This window comes from Aricia agestis, chromosome 3 (genome assembly GCF_905147365.1).
Source record: "Aricia agestis chromosome 3, ilAriAges1.1, whole genome shotgun sequence".
NCBI lineage: Eukaryota > Metazoa > Arthropoda > Insecta > Lepidoptera > Lycaenidae > Aricia > Aricia agestis.
Genome location: NC_056408.1, coordinates 6,508,788 through 6,525,159, shown reverse-complemented (window position 1 = coordinate 6,525,159; position 16,372 = coordinate 6,508,788). Strand labels below are relative to the sequence as shown.

General features: G+C 35.5%; 1 protein-coding gene across 1 annotated transcript; it reads left to right on the top strand.

The window, feature by feature from the left end:
• The first annotated feature begins 11,173 nt into the window (after positions 1-11,173).
• Positions 11,174-15,296, top strand: LOC121740623. Its single transcript, XM_042133358.1, has 2 exons — positions 11,174-11,418; positions 15,124-15,296. The coding sequence occupies exons 1-2, from the start codon at positions 11,218-11,220 to the stop codon at positions 15,271-15,273; spliced, it is 351 nt and encodes a 116-aa protein (XP_041989292.1). The 5' UTR covers positions 11,174-11,217; the 3' UTR covers positions 15,274-15,296.
• Positions 15,297-16,372: the final 1,076 nt, after the last annotated feature.

The window sequence follows — 16,372 nt, the reverse complement described above, 5'->3', positions numbered from 1 at the left end:
GGAACATGATGTCCTTCAGTAGGCTGACGACGTTGACGTGGTCCAGCGTGACGGGCGGCAGCTTATGCAGCTGTTTGGCTGCATAAGCTGCCGTATTTTGGTGCATTAATATGATGGTGTTACTCATAGACACTAAATCGTTTTAACTTAAAACAGAATTATTATTGTCGTCGGTACCAGCTAATTTTATTGTGAGTTCAGTCAATGTCAAAATATCTGAAGCTTTTGGGACTGGTACCGACTTCAAAGTAATGAAGACTGTAGTATGTACAGAAATAATTGAGATTTAGACGAATTCTGAAAAAGGCACATTTAATACTTTTTAGTTCATATTATTATTGTTTTTACCTTGGAAGTCGGTTTTAATTTTTTGTTAAAAATAATAATTTCACTATTTTTAGTTATTTACAAGATAAGGCTTTATGCGTAAATAACCACGAATGTTAACGATTCACATTATGTTACTGTAAGCGAAAGTGTGGTAAATGCTTGCAGTTATCTAAGCGATGCTGCAATTTAAAAACTTTTATCTTTAAAGGTTCAGGAGTTCTGTTCAGTGCCTTTGGACCAAGAGACACCGTCGTAGGAAACTTTCTCTTTGTTTAAGTTACTAGAAACAACATTTTAACCACTAGGAGTCTTTTGATAAATTTCAAGGATTTCCCTCGATTGCTCATAGATCCCATCATCAGCTCACCACTTTCGTCATATATATACATATATATATATATATATATATATATATATATATATATATATATATATATATATATATATATATATATATATATATGACGAAAGTAATATATATATGATGATGGTATATATATATAGGTAATGTCTTTTTATTCGTGTTTTATCGATAATCGATAAACTGAAAAATATGAGTCTTCCTGATGACCGAGCTTTGCTATACCGAGCAAAGCTCGGTCATGCAGGTACTAATATTATATATATATGTATAAGAATTGCTCATTTAAAGATATAAGATTATGCCTAAATATTACTATTTTCTAACTTAACCCTAAAATCTAATCGCTTTTCAGTAGTTTCTATTGATTTTCATCGCTCTTTTGTCGTCCTCATTAAAGCAACGCCGTTACGGCATAATGAGGGTATAATTTACAGCCGCCATATCACGAACACGCTGTTTTAGTGAAAATAAAATTATTTTTCCACATAAAATTTCATCATGCGACCTAATAAATTGCAACCTTTATCGCCATGTTACATTTTCATACAGGATGTTCGAATATTGGCGGTCGTAAATCTTCGCTTTCATGAAATAAGGCTTAGGTGCTGATTTGACACGTCCTCATATTTTAACCACGAATTTTCTGCGTACATTTTTAATTGGACTGAAAAGCTGTAAATAATAAAGTTTTGTCTCTCATTAATTTTCTTAACTGTTTCTTTTATAAAAACTTTCCTTCGATATATTATAGCAAACGCAACAAAAAAATAATTAGCGAAATTGATTAGCGCTTAGCAACACATCTAACGATTCATTTTTATATTATAGAAGATATAAATAGATAATGATATTATAATCAGTTACCTAGTAACTATTCAGTACCTAATCTATTAATTAATCGGCCCTTAGTCCTCATAGCTGGTTAAGATTAAATTATCTCCGCAGTAACGTAATAATTAATTTATAATCATGATGCATATCGAGGCAAATTGTTGTTTGATGTATTTGCAATTAATAGTTGCAATTATAAATTAATTATTAAATTCGCTGAAACATTTTAACTAAATAATAAACACAGCCTGTATAACAATTTCAAGATTTAATTAAGTTCTTATTAATATTCAAATACAAAATTAATAGGCGTTCTATTTGAAGCGAAATATATTTAAACACAGGACCGTAAATATTAAATACAGTAACCTTTATGGTTTGGTAATAAAATCTAATCGTTGACTTATCTCAATTTGGCCGCAAATAAACCATTATAAATGTTTCTTGAGCAATATCACATTCACTTTAGGTTACTCTGAAATATCAAACAATCTCTATCAAATTTAAAATCTGAGGCTAAAATAATTTATGAACTATTGATATTTTCATATTAATAAAGAGAAAAGATTTCATTATTCAATTAAATAGACATATTTTAATGATGAATAAACTTCAATTTAATTATAATTATTTAATGAAGAGTTTGACAGATAATGTGATTAGGGCAAGTCAAATTCTTCATTTAATTACAGTAAAGTAATTATCCGTCTCTGAGTGCGACAGTAGTCTTCCAAATGACAAATGATACATTTTAGATATTATATTATTATGATCTATCTAGTAAATTTTTAATGGAAAAAATGAAGAGTTACTTAAATTTTCCCCATAAAAAAAGTTACCAGGGTCGGTATTTTATTTTGTATTATTTTTTATCATGTATAAATAAACGAATAATTCACCGAACATTTTGTACCTTTTCGAAAAAACCCTCCCTCTGAAGGGATGAATGTCACTCACAGACACTATCTACTGGTATGTAATAGCATTACGCCCTTATAAGGGACTGCTGTCCTACACTTATAGTTCCATTTTGTTGTATTTTGTACGAGGATAAATACGTTGTATCTCGTCATGACACTATGGTGGGGTGTGGAAGTACAAGACAACTCTTAAACATTTACAGAACACCTTGAAGAAAATCCATACTAATAATATAAAATATGTGAAAGTGTATCTGTCTGTCTTTAGCCTCTTCACGTTTAAACTGCTGAATCAATTTTGCTGAAATTTGGAATGGAGATACTTACAGTCCTAGGAAAGGACATGGGATAGGCTTTGTGCTACAAAACCTATCCCAAGAAGAAGAAATTAGTAGTTCCCACACGATAAACGACATTTGGCGCAAAGAAGTTGCGGGCTTCATCTAGTTCAAAATAATGAGCCTTGTTTTGGGCCACTGTAGATTTTTATTACCGCAAATAGTACCTAGATATAACCCAAAAACAATACGATTCGTTAAATAAAATAAAAAAAACTTATGCACACTGTTAAAATGGGGTTAAAATTAATTAGTTATTAGAACAAAAACAATTAATGTTAAAGGAGTAAGGCGTGTGGTACATTCAACCCTATATTTTAGTATCCAGCTGTGAACATAAACCATTTACTCGGAATAGAATAACTTACTAGAGAAATGAAATGTCAAATACCCACAAATCTAGTTATTTTATCGATGTGACCTAAATCTCTAATCTTTATATCATTTAATATCTCAATGCATCGAAATAGTTTGAAATCCGATGCATTTGGATGTTGAGTTGTAATTTGTATTAAATCATGTCTCGTTTTATTACTTTGACACGCACAATAGTTATGTTAAAGCTATCTCTATGATGAATCATATTGCTATACTCTGTTTTATTTTGATTCAAATGTTTAAAAAAAACTCTTACGTAATAATAATGCTTTCTCTGCTGCTTTTGGCTTCTAGTAGTCTAGAAGCCGATCCCATGAGATCACTATTCTAGCTCTACAGTAGTTCTTAGGTATTTTAAGCTTACCACATCTCTATTGAATAGTTTGATGTCTCCAAACTATTCAATAGAGATGTGGTAAGCTTAAAATACCTAAGAACTACTGTAGAGCTAGAATAGTGATCTCATGGGATCGGCTTCTAGACTACTAGAAGCCGTAGCCCATGTTAGTAATGATGAAGAAGAAGATGATAATTATGCTAAAATGAATAAAGTTTATAAACGTAAAAATGATAAAGATGGAGATGGTGATGATACTATGCCGACAAATCGGCGTCGGAACCATTACAAATTATCGAAAAAAGTGCCCATATCATATCGTGTAATTTGAGACAATACGCTAATGCACGGTCAAACGGGGGACCCCCGGAAACGCAATTAACAATGTATGGCAGAGGAAATATCAATTCGCCGGGGGAACTGGCTAGTGGCTGAGCCTCCGATTGACTCAATTACGTATTCCGTATGCGTCATGTGTTAAAGCTTTTTCATTGCGATTTTTAAATGACCATTGCAGCATTGCAGTACCTATACTGCATAGAGCTATACTCTGATTTTAGCCTAGATCTGACTAAATTATTTTTTAATGTATACCAAAAGAGCAGTATACAAGGTAATTATTAATTAATTTTTATCCTCTCCGGTCTAAATGACCTTCCGTTGTTGTAGAGTCCGAGATTGATTCACAGACGTAGTTTGACCGAATTGTAACGACTAATATTGACTTGATATTATTCAACCAAATAACATATGAATCAATTTCTTTGACGTTGCAATACCCATAAATTGGCAAACAGATTTAAATAATTAAACGCAAAACATTTACAAAAAATACCACCACGATAAAAATCAACGCTTGCACATTCAAATAAATTCGCGGAAAAAGAGTCCAAACAAATTTTTAAACTCAATCGTCGTAAATAAACAGCATACCATATTCATTATCACGAATCGCATGCTCGGTAAATATTCATTAATTGGTACACGAGTTATCTGTGCCGTTAAATCTCACTTCATTTACTCGAAAAAAATTGTTAACAACTGAAATAAGTCTTTATCTCCACATCCTGTACGCGCCGGTCGTGCAAATACAAAAAGAATCGCTGTTTGAGTTATTTGTCGTCACATTAAAGGATGCAAAAAGTTCTGAAGATCAAAGGATGACGCGACGTTGTCTGGAACATCTCTTGAAACTCGAGAAACTGCGAATTTATTGCGACGTTAATCCCGCGTAATGTATTTCGAATACATTGCTCTCTGGCAATCATAATCATAAACTGCAGTCGATAGGCCCCGAGACATGTACGTTGACGATTGCAATAGCATTGCTAAATTCCTTCTTTATTACACATTAGACAGAGTAAGTAATGACCGCCTTGCACCATAAATATGACTGTATTACATTTCCCGGCAAAAGTGTGAAGTCATTTAACATTCTTTGAACCATTTGAAATTTATGTCTTCATTCGGTTTGTAATTATTATGCTGAATTATTGCAAGCTTTTGAAGGCTAAAGTCTTGCCCTTGTAGCAAGTACTAAATCTCGGTAGTTATTCATCAGCTTTGTCCACACTGTGCCTTTTTCTGTTCGTCAAGTTATAGCGCAGTCAACAGCGAACGTGAGGCATGCCCGCGACGCATGCCCTCTGACCGTATCCGAAACTTCAAAAATGACAATATTGGAGTTGCGTTCCTTGACGTATTCAATTATCGAATGCGCCAATATGAAAGTTGATGACGAAAATTGAAGATGAAAGTGCACAGTGTGGACCTAGTCTATCATCTATTCAGGTACTGTATTTGGTGTGAGGTAATTGAATTTTAGAATGAAGACTGTTCCGTAGCTGTAAATAGTTCTAACAATAAAAAATGAATAGAAATATATAATATAAGCAAAGATTCCAAAAAAAAATTGAATAATTTGGAATAATTTTCAAATATTGAACAGTAAGTGACAACACCATACAAACCATAAATCAAAACAACAATTTCCCAAGCTAGTGATAATTTTAAGAACCCAGGCCACCCATTCAAAACCAAATAAAATATAAGTAGCAGCAATGTTTCTGTCACAGCAACAGCCCATAATAACTGGTATTCAAATCATTTAAACATAAATACAAAATGAAATAAATATTCATAGGCGAGATGAAATCACTACCCCAGTAGCGGCCATCGTTGTCCGTCTGTCGCCATCGGCGTACCATTATTAATGTTATATTCAAACGGTAAACCCAGTACACATTGGAGAGTTTAATAAAATTGATTTTGTTACAGTAGGTAAACGAATGTGCTTGTTGTTGACGTTATTTTAGAAAGACTTTCTAGATCATTAAAAGCGCCTAAATAAATTTTAGCGTTTATTGCAATAATAAAAGCCAGTTAGTAAAATCGTATTTGATTGTCATTGTTTCAAGATAAATCAACACTGTTTACTGTTTTTGAAATGTCCTCTCCAACCATAATTTCAGATTTCTAGATGTTGTGAGCTTTCATTGGCGTTATTCTTTCAACCGAAATCTTAGCTTATCTTTTTATTTACAGTAAAGGCAGTTACTTTTTTTTCTGGGTTAAGGTTACCATATTATTTTATTTTAAGGTGTGGTCCCCTTTTTTTCAAGGCGCTACATAGCTCTACCCATACTCCATTTCCAAATGTAACTGCAAAGCTTATTTTTATAGATATAGCCCCATTTAAAAATAATTTTATAATAACTCCTCAACTTTATTATTGTCCACTCATCTATATAGCTTCAAATAATTTTAAATGCACTGCGAGGAATTGGTATAAGTGCAATTAATCTTCTAGACGTGGCACGCTTATGCAAAGCCCGGAGTGCTGATCTAACGGAAACCCGGGTATAAATAGTCTCCAAGACGTTGACATGACCACTTGAATCGCGGAATATTGGAAAATTAATTCTGTTTATTGTCCGCTATTCAGTTACAGTGCTGTGAATGATGGTCGGTTTATTGAATTTGATTTATCGGGTAACTATAAAGTTATTTTAAGAAGAATTATCTGGTAATCACTAAATCGACGTGAGTAAAGTTATAAAATAACGAATAAATCACAATCAAAACAACACTTTAGGATTATCATCAACACCCATTTGAATATTGTATTCCCCAAAATTTTTACCTAAATATAAACGAGCTTAACCATATTTTCATCTGTTGAAAGGAATTAAAAATGGATAGCATTTGTCAATAGACCAATGAACCATATTTTGGTATTTTTGGGTGCATTATTAATAATGTATCATAACTCACTCGCTCTGAACTATTACAATGGAACAATATGGTTCAAAGGTCCAGGAGGTATCCCTAATGATTTACGCTCAGGAACCAGATTGTACCTGTTCTATTGTTTTGTGGTGTGATTGTTTTAAGTTTTATGGCTAGATCAGCCGTATCTTCATCGATTATTTTTTAACCGACTTCCAAAAAACGAGGAGGTTATATATTCGGCTGTGGATTTTTTTTTGTATGTTCGACCACTACTCCGCCGTTTGTGAACCGATTTTCTAAATTTTTTTAACAGGTATAGTGAAGTGAAAGGCCAAAAATAAAAAAATTTAATATCAAATTTACTAACACTGCTTAGAATCATGTTGGGTAGCGATCTTTAGTATCACTCAAGTTGTATAAGCAAAACTTGAACCCCAAACTTTTATTTGAGATATTTATTTAAAAAAACCATAGATAATACTTTGCCAATCGCAAAGTTTGACAACAGAGTTATCTCACCTTTAACAATTCCTCTGAGACTATACAATAAATAAACACCCTGTGGTCACAGCGTTCCCCGTTTGCGAATGCACAAATCAATTTTGGGGAATTGTCTGTACACAGGGTGTTTAAAGTTGGGGTGGGCTAATGGAGACACACGCATTAAACCGCGCCGCGTGCGACAACATTGACACAGAGCAGGGGCTCTAATTAGTTTAAGCCCGTGGCCAGACGCATAGTGCTTTGTGATGTAGAGCACTGGATGTGGCTGTTTTATTCGAAATGATTTATTTATTTCCAGGTGTGTAGTAATATGATGTTGGGGCTATAAATTATGTGTTGAAAATCTCTAAATAGACGTTCTGTTGAAAATAGACGTGGGAGATCCATGCTTCGGCAAGAATGGACCGGCTCGACCGAAGAAATACCACGTTCTCACAGAAAACCGGCGTGAAATAGCGCTTGCGCTGTGTTTCGCCGAGTGAGTGAATTTACTGGAGGCCCAATCCCCTACCCTATTCCCTTACCTTCCCATCCCTACCCTCCCCTATTATCCTTTTCCCTCTTAAAACGCCGGCAACGCACCTGCAGCTCTTCTGATATTGCGAGTGTCCATGGGCGACGGAAGTTGCTTTCCATCAGGTGACCCGTTTGCTCGTTTGCCCCTTATTTCATAAAAAAAATCTCTTAGGCCGTATGTGAACCACTCGCTTCACCGGTATATCACCAAGAACGAGATGACGGTGCCGATCTATCAATACATACATTAAAATGGCCGTGTGTGACCGCGCTCGGATGACGGACGTGCGGTGGACACATGACAAACGGCTTAATTGGTGGCATTTTCTTTGCGTTTAAATATCAAATCGATATCCTAGTGTTAACCTTCGCTGCGGGACTAAAAGAGACGGTTTTTTATATGGTGCGTCGGGCCGATTAGCCTTATACTTAACTCTCCGCCGCTGCGGTATAGGGCTTATTGGCCTGGTAAGGTATCGACCAATATAAATGACTCTAGCTATGGGAAAATTTAAAAATTTGGAAATCCACCAATCAATATCAATCGTAGAAGAGTGAGTGTTCATGGTGCTGGCTTCGCCCTGGATTCCTACTATTTACTTGAGAGATACATGCAAAAATATATGTGAGGTCTTATAACCCGATACCGCACTGAATTATAGGTTTATTTAAGGGAGATTTAGTGATGGGAAATAATGTTTTCGACATATTATTTTTAAAATCATTTATTGAAGAAACAATAAGATATTTTTTATTTTGAAAAAATAACAGGCCAGTAAGGATTTGGCTGCGACTTATTATTTTTTATGTAATTTTTCGAATAATCTACAGTGTGTAACAAAAATAAGTGATAATACTTTAGGGTGTGTACGTGTTCCTTGTAGAGAGTTCACTGCGAAAGTAGCAGCGCTGAAAGACCAAAATTTTTTTTCACTTTTGTATGGGAAAACTCGTGACGTTCGGGCCCTTGCCCATACAAAAGTGAAAAAAAAATTTCGTCTTTCAGCGCTGCTACTTTCACAGTGAACTCTCTACAAGGAACACGTACACACTCTAAAGTATTATCACTTATTTTTGTTACACCCTGTATATCAGAACGTTCACTTTCACGATTTCATTGTTGCTGAAACGATTATTCAAGCATTTTTCTACAGTGTTTATTTGGCCTAGGCATTATTAATGATTTAACACCAATAACAAAATCTCAAAACGTAAACAAACGACTGTGTAAATGCACTATTGTACCGCTCCCTCTAATTACGTCACAACACTAATTTGATGTAAACAATTCAATTACCTACACCAGTGCGGGATGGGGTGGAATGACCTTGTGATCTCTGACGGGCCTTTCAACCCGTTACCCGCAAGGAATGGAAAAAATATCAATCAGTGCGTTATCAGGTCGAAAGACCTTAGCACGATTTTAATGCTTTATCGAGTAGGCCTTAAAGTCCTAAACTCAAACCTATACTTGTCTCCTCATGTAATACATAAATACTCATTATACAGCCCCCGCACCCTGGTGCGGGGGCTGTATAATGAGTATTTTTGTCCCCTGGGACGTTCGCCGTTTCTCGCCTCCGCACAGAGTGCGAGTACATGCATCGGGCGTTTAAGCCTTATAATGCAGCGAACGTGTTAAAGCAAACTTTTGTAGATGTGTAAAAATTTTTAATCTCCACAGCCTGCATCATTTCTGTGCTACCGTATGCATGTCTTTAGAAAAATCAAAAAATAATTACTTGAATTATTATTTGTACTAAATATTCAGTCCACTTCCAGCAACTCTACATCCGTAGCACTGTCCGAAGGGTGTCATATGCCTCTTACCATCCATGTATCCATAGATCAACAACCTTTGCTGATACTACTTTTATTGACCTACCCTAATGACACTAATTTAATAATGTACTTTAATTTACATATCCAATTAGAGCCATTGGTAATAATTAACTACTTCCTAATTTATATTTTTATTGGTACAACTGTTACGGTACGAATTCAATTCAGAGATTATCTTGGACTTCATTAAGCTTAATTATTCTTCTGTCGCATGTAAAAAATAAGTAATGGGTCTAAATATAATTTAAATGATAAGTATGAGAGTTTTTTTGGTAGTAGTATTTTGATTCTATCGCTTTTATTGTTGATCTATGATATAATATTACTATTCAGTAATTTGAGCTATTATCTTATTTTCTATTCTAGTTCGCTATTCTTATTTTAGATTTTTCTTCAGCGTCGAGAATACAGAACGTAGTGAAGTATGCATGAAAATATCTGTCTCTTGGAAGTCGAGCTCAAATAGGCCCTCAGCAAAATAAAAATAGCCGAGAACTTACGGTCTAGTCTGTGAATATCTCTGAATATTTCATTTGAGAATAAGTAAAACGTAACTCTACCTCTTAGATAATTCTATTACATACTTTTAATTTTTATAGACTCAAGCAAACAATGTAGGGACAGACAATGGAAAGCGACTTTGCTGTGTAGTTACATCATGTAGTGATAATAATATTATTAGTGGCGTAGCTAGTTAGAGGCACGGAACGTTAAATTTCTAAATACTTCTCTGATCAGACGGCGGGCGTCATTCAGTCATGCGAGTTGCGTCGCCACTGGTTGGGACCCCATTTTATTTTTCTTCCCAGGGTCCTTGATTACATAGCTGCGCCACTGATAATAATGTAGATAATATAAAGGATGGTATGAAGGATATAATTCAATATTGAGATATTAATTATTGGAAACTTGCAGGTAATACAATTAATAAATCGATAGAGACGTCTTGTCCCTGAGGCGCTACGAAATAAGAGAAGAGTCGAGGGAATTAAGATCAGACTGGAATATTGATTTTAGCGTCGATACGGTCTAGTAATATGCAGATTGGGCCTGTAGTCAAGCTGCATTCGATAATTTCGACAACACAACAATTAAAAAAGTAATATACAGATTGGGCCTGTAGTCAAGCTGCATTCGATAATTTCGACAACACAACAATTAAAAAAGTAATATACAGATTGGGCCTGTAGTCAAGCTGCATTCGATAATTTCGACAACAACAATTTTAAAAATAGGATCGGGACATCGCTATTCTCAAGTACGATATTATAGTCCATATTATTTCTAAGGCCTTCGTAATATCATAATTTTCCGGATAAGTTATTGTTATTTTTGGCAAAAAAATTGTTTATTTATTCATATAAATTTGTAGTTATATTACTATCAAATATTATTCAAGAATCAAGAAGTAAAAATTGCGAAATATAAATACATAATATATTTTTAAATCGAAACTGGAAAAGAAAAAAAATCAAGTAGAAAACAAACAGGCGCGTAATGGAGAATCAAGTATTAAGAAACAAAACCCGACAAGGTTGTATGTTTAGCATTATAATGTTTATCCTTACAACATAACATGACTCAGTCGCTTACGATCTTGCAACGAGCTCACATAATGCAAGAAAAATGTTTAAAATGGGCCGAATAACTATTTTGGTGCTATTTTTGGTGCTGTGTATACATTTGTACGAGGCAAAAGACTTAGTGATCGGTACTAGAGTCAACAATTTATTAATATCGACAGAGAAAGTGGAGTACAACGCTATATGGCTCATCAAGAGAGAAAAAGATTATACGTACAGAGATCCCAAGCATAGGCTTATCAAGGTATGAAAATAGTTTATATTCCAAATACATTGCTTGTGAGTAGTTATAGCGAACAAAAACTAAAAGAAGAATCAGGTTTTTGCAAAAAAGATAATAATTGAACCCAACTAAACCTTGTAATGTCATTGCCATTACTTCGGTAAGGTATACATCTTATATTATTATTATATATTTATAGATGTTTATAGATGCTAATCTTAGTAGTTTACAGAAATACCACATATAACTAAATAGTTTCTATAAGTAATACATCAGATATGGTAAACAAAATCGTGAACTCAATGTAATTGTTTATAAATATGATGATGTATTTGTTAGCGTTTTAGTTTCTCACATAAGTAATATGTATGAATATTGAAATTTGAATACTAAGTAGTTGTTAGTATTGATCTTTACTTTATTTATTTTTATCTAAAACTCACTACCTTATATTTATCTACTTATCAACCTTTTATGATGGATCTCTCATTATAATTTTGGTTCGAAAAAGGCGGATCTTTCGAAAATATTGAGTAGCAAAATTGATCATCAAAACAAGGCAAATTCGGTCATACAGATATAATTTAACATGGCGTCACTCAGAATAAGCTTAAGGAAGTGCCAACCATAATTCCCTTATAGGTAGGGAAAACATGGCCGACATAAGATAAAATAAATATCAAATTATGTTTAGCAGGAATTCTTGTTTGGTAATCTAATGATATGCCCTTCATGTATTATTGTAATTAATGACTAACAAAGATGTCTGTATTTGACGAATCTTTTTCTTTATAAGACGTTAATGTTTTCTATTCTTTCTCCGAGTATTTAAATATAAAATTTATTTATTCTCTTTATGTACAAAATTAAGACATATTTATAAAAGTGACAATATAACATTGGCGTACTTATCTCTTTAAGAGATCTAAAATTACGAATGACAATAATTATGTTTTACTAGATGACGCCAAAATTAGTTTATTGCGCGGGAGCCGCACATTTTTCCGGGATAAAAAGTATCCTATGTCCTTTCCCGGGTCTCAAAGTATCTCCATGCCAAATTTCAGCAAAATCGGTTCAGCGGTTTGGGCGTGAAGAGGTAACAGATAGACAGACAGACACACTTTCGCATTTATAATATTACTATGGATGCAATAGTAATAATAAGGATCTACGAAATATTAAAGAGATGTTTAAATAAGGCTTTAGACCCTTTAGCTGCGATATCAAATGCAGCTGGTAAATCTATCTTGAATCGTAACTCAAAAGGAGAAACTTCGTAATCGATTCTAATTAATGTGAAAGACACTTGAGTATATTATCGTAAGTCCCTTGGGTAACGATACCTAAGGCATCCATTACACGCTCATGCAAGCGACAGTCAATTCCGTCAATCATGAATTATGTTTGACTGATGGTGACTGATGGACTGGTGACTGATCGAATGGTATTAGACGGTCACTAAATTCTCTTCAGTTTTATGTCAGTCAACGCTATAATTTTCAAATGTATACGTTTCTATTTTTTTTCCTATTTTGTCAGATGTGACAACACTCACTCAAAATTCGTGACTGATGGTTGCATGAAGCAAAAATCAAAATATCCAGATTTTCGTCAATCAACTCCATGCAACCGTCTGTCACGCTCTTACGCGGTAGGTTATCCATCAGTTACAGCCATGACTGTGGTAAAACTGACAGCAAAACCTACCGTGTAATGGATGCCTTACTCTGAACACACAGTATCAGACATCAGCTGTATCGAGTGGTGTATTTATCGAATGTTACCCAAATGGGAGATTATGAAATAGTTAATTCGTATCCCAAATCGTTATCGAGGATAATAAATGTATGTTGAGGTCAAAAACTAATTCATTAATATTGCAATCTTAGCTAAGTGCAAAGATAGTAAAAATTAAATTTCACATGTAAAGCGAAATTTTGATAAAATAGGCGTTATGACCTATGTTTACATAGCTTACTAGAATAATTATGCCAATCCAACCAACATTTTTTTTAAATGAAATAAGGGGGCAAACGAGCAAACGAGTCACCTGATGGAAAGCAACTTCCGTCGCCCATGGACACTCGCAGCATCAGAAGAGCTGCAGGTGCGTTGCCGGCCTTTTAAGAGAGAATAGGGTAATAGGGGAGGGTAGGGAAGGGAATAGAGGAGGGTAAGAAAGGGAATAGGGTAGGGGATTGGGTATCCGGTAAACTCACTCCCTCGGCGAAACACAAAGCCAGTGCTGTTTCACGCCAGTTTTCTGTAAGACCGTGGTATTTCTCCGGTCGAGCCGGCCCATTCGTGCCGAAGCATGGCTCTCCCCCGTATGAAATACAGTGCTATAAAGATCGTTTGGTGCCCAGCCAAAATAAGAAGCACATTTCAATAATTTTCTAAGCAATATAATCTAAGTACGATATGGCTAAATGCAGAATTAGCGCCATTGGGTCACTTTATTAGGTTGTCTCATAACCACATTTCACCCTAAAAATTATTGTAGTACTGCCGATTGGTCACGTGGTATCATATCATACTATCTCTAGGCGATCATCCCTCGTGATCTTTTTCAGAATGACACGACTCTAACTCAAAAGATCCTATTAACACTATAGATTGATCACGTGATACTAAATCATACTATTTCCAGGCGATCATCGCTAGTGATATAATATTTCAGACTGACACGACTCTTACTCCAAGTATTGGCACAATAGACATAAATACTGTAGTTCGACTGCAAAGAAACGGACAGGTTTCAATATCTGTCAAATTCGTCGGGTTTCACTAGGATTATGAACGGAATGTGCCTCGCGCTGCATTTCCCAAAACACAAACAACAATACGACCAAAGAGGAACACGTCCAGCGAATATGTCATAGTTTTAAATTCGTAGGTAACAATTTAACAACCCTAGCGACGGTTTTCGTCATAATACGTCAAATTTAAAAATTTCTAGTTCTAAGTCGGCATACTCTATCATTCTGTCTACTCTGGTATTGGTAGCACTGTAGATTGATCACGTGATACTAAATTATACTATTTCCAGGCGACCATAGCTCGTGAAAAGCTCGTAACCTATTTCAGACTGACAAGTGACACGACTCTCACTCCAAGGATTGGTAGCAGTGTAGATTGATCACGTGACATGTATATCGAGGCGAACGACTTAACGATATAGGTCACGAGCGATGATCGCAGATCGCAGTCATGACTGTCCGATCACTGACATGACCATTTCCAAAAATACTTTTTCTAGGATATCATCGCTCGTCACCTATCTCGAACTGACACGATTCTTACTCTAATGCTAAGTATACACGAAGACACTGACACTCGACAGAAATGTCGACTCTATGGTGTTGATTGCGTCCACATTTATACATCTGCAATTGACTGTCGCGGCAGTGTACACACACGGACATCACACAGACATTCCATATATACATTGAGTGTTTAGTGTCGGGTGTCGTCGTGTATCCTTATTTAGTACCATAAGGATCCTTGTAGCTCTGTAGATAAGTCTTTCCCAAAGTGGGCGATAACTACTGAAGGTCTAAAGGGGGGCGTTTTGTAGAGGCTTGAGGATGATTTATTTCATCTGGATGCATTTTGAATTGAAACAATGGGGGCGCTAAAACATAATTTGTTCTCAATGTGCACAGTAGACAAAATAAGTTTGGGAACTCCTGCTGTAGATTGATCACGTCATACTGTTTCCAGGCGATCATCGCTCGTGACCTGTCTCGGACGGACGCGGAGGCGGTAGTGACAGCGGGCGGCGTGGGCGCCGACCACGTCACCATACACCTGACCAGCGAGCGCGGGAAGCCCATCAACTACCTCATACTCATCTTCTCCAATAACACATAGGATATTAAAGTTAAGAGACATGTAATTTGCTTTTTTCTATATTCGTTCTTAATTTTGAAGCATAGAATAGTCTTAATTTTAAAAGCACCTTCCTATAACTGTCCACAGACGCTTACACGTTGTTCTGTTGTTATCCGATAAGTTAAAGTAGTAGATTACCATGCGTGATGTCTTCTACTAAGTATTTTATTAGGGTTCCGTACCAAAAGGGTAAAAACGGGACCCTATTACTAAGACTTCGTTGTCTGTCCGTCTGCCTGTCTCGAGGCTGTATCTCAAGAATCGCTATAGCTAGACTTCTGAAACACAGATTGTGTATATTTGTTGCCGCTATAACAACAAATACTGAAAACAACATAAAATAAGGGGGGCTCCCATACAACAAACGTGATATTTTCGGCCTTTTCCGCTCTTTATCAATCGCAAGAGGTAGGCACTTGAATTTTTCACTTGGCCGATTTATTAGTAAACAGGTAACATCGGTACCATCTAGTAAAAGCTAAGAAGAATCATAATGGAACATTCAGAAAGCAATTCAAGAACTTGATGATATTTTGCCAGTTGGCAGGGAAAGAGTGCACATTACGAACAACAGCTCAATATTGTACATTTTTCAAACACTTCAATTCTGTTCACTCAATTAAAACAAACTGCAACTATAAAATTGAGAGCATAAAAACTGAATTGGTTGCCGTAAAACAATTTTTCACTTCGAAGCTGCCGCTTGGAGAGCGCGGGAGGTGTAAATTCGACACTAATACAGCCACTCAGCTGCACAGACGAGGAAATAAAATATGACTTAGTAATGCACTTGCGGGGTGCCTTAAGCTGGCCCAGGACTGATATAATGCAGGTACATATAATATTCAGGCACAGGAAGATATTGAGGATTGTGTTTCAAAAGTTTTAGGTAAAGAACATAACAACCATTAGGCTCGCGAACGCGTGGTTTGGCGGCTACACCGCTCGTTCGAGCGGACTCATATAAATCCAGCTAAGCAAAATATATTGCCTCGGAATTTATTTACGGCGCAGTTCTTCAGTTCGCAGTTTCACATGTAGTAGTCTATCGAATCATGCTTGTTATTTTTTTTAATAA

What these genes read in the sequence shown, in the direction of transcription:
- LOC121740623 (XM_042133358.1), top strand. Translation starts at nt 11,218, where the DNA reads ATGTTTAAAATGGGCCGAATAACTATTTTGGTGCTATTTTTGGTGCTG. An exon ending in CCAAGCATAGGCTTATCAAG is followed by an intron (nt 11,419 to 15,123) that starts GTATGAAAATAG and finishes TACTGTTTCCAG; the next exon opens with GCGATCATCGCTCGTGACCT.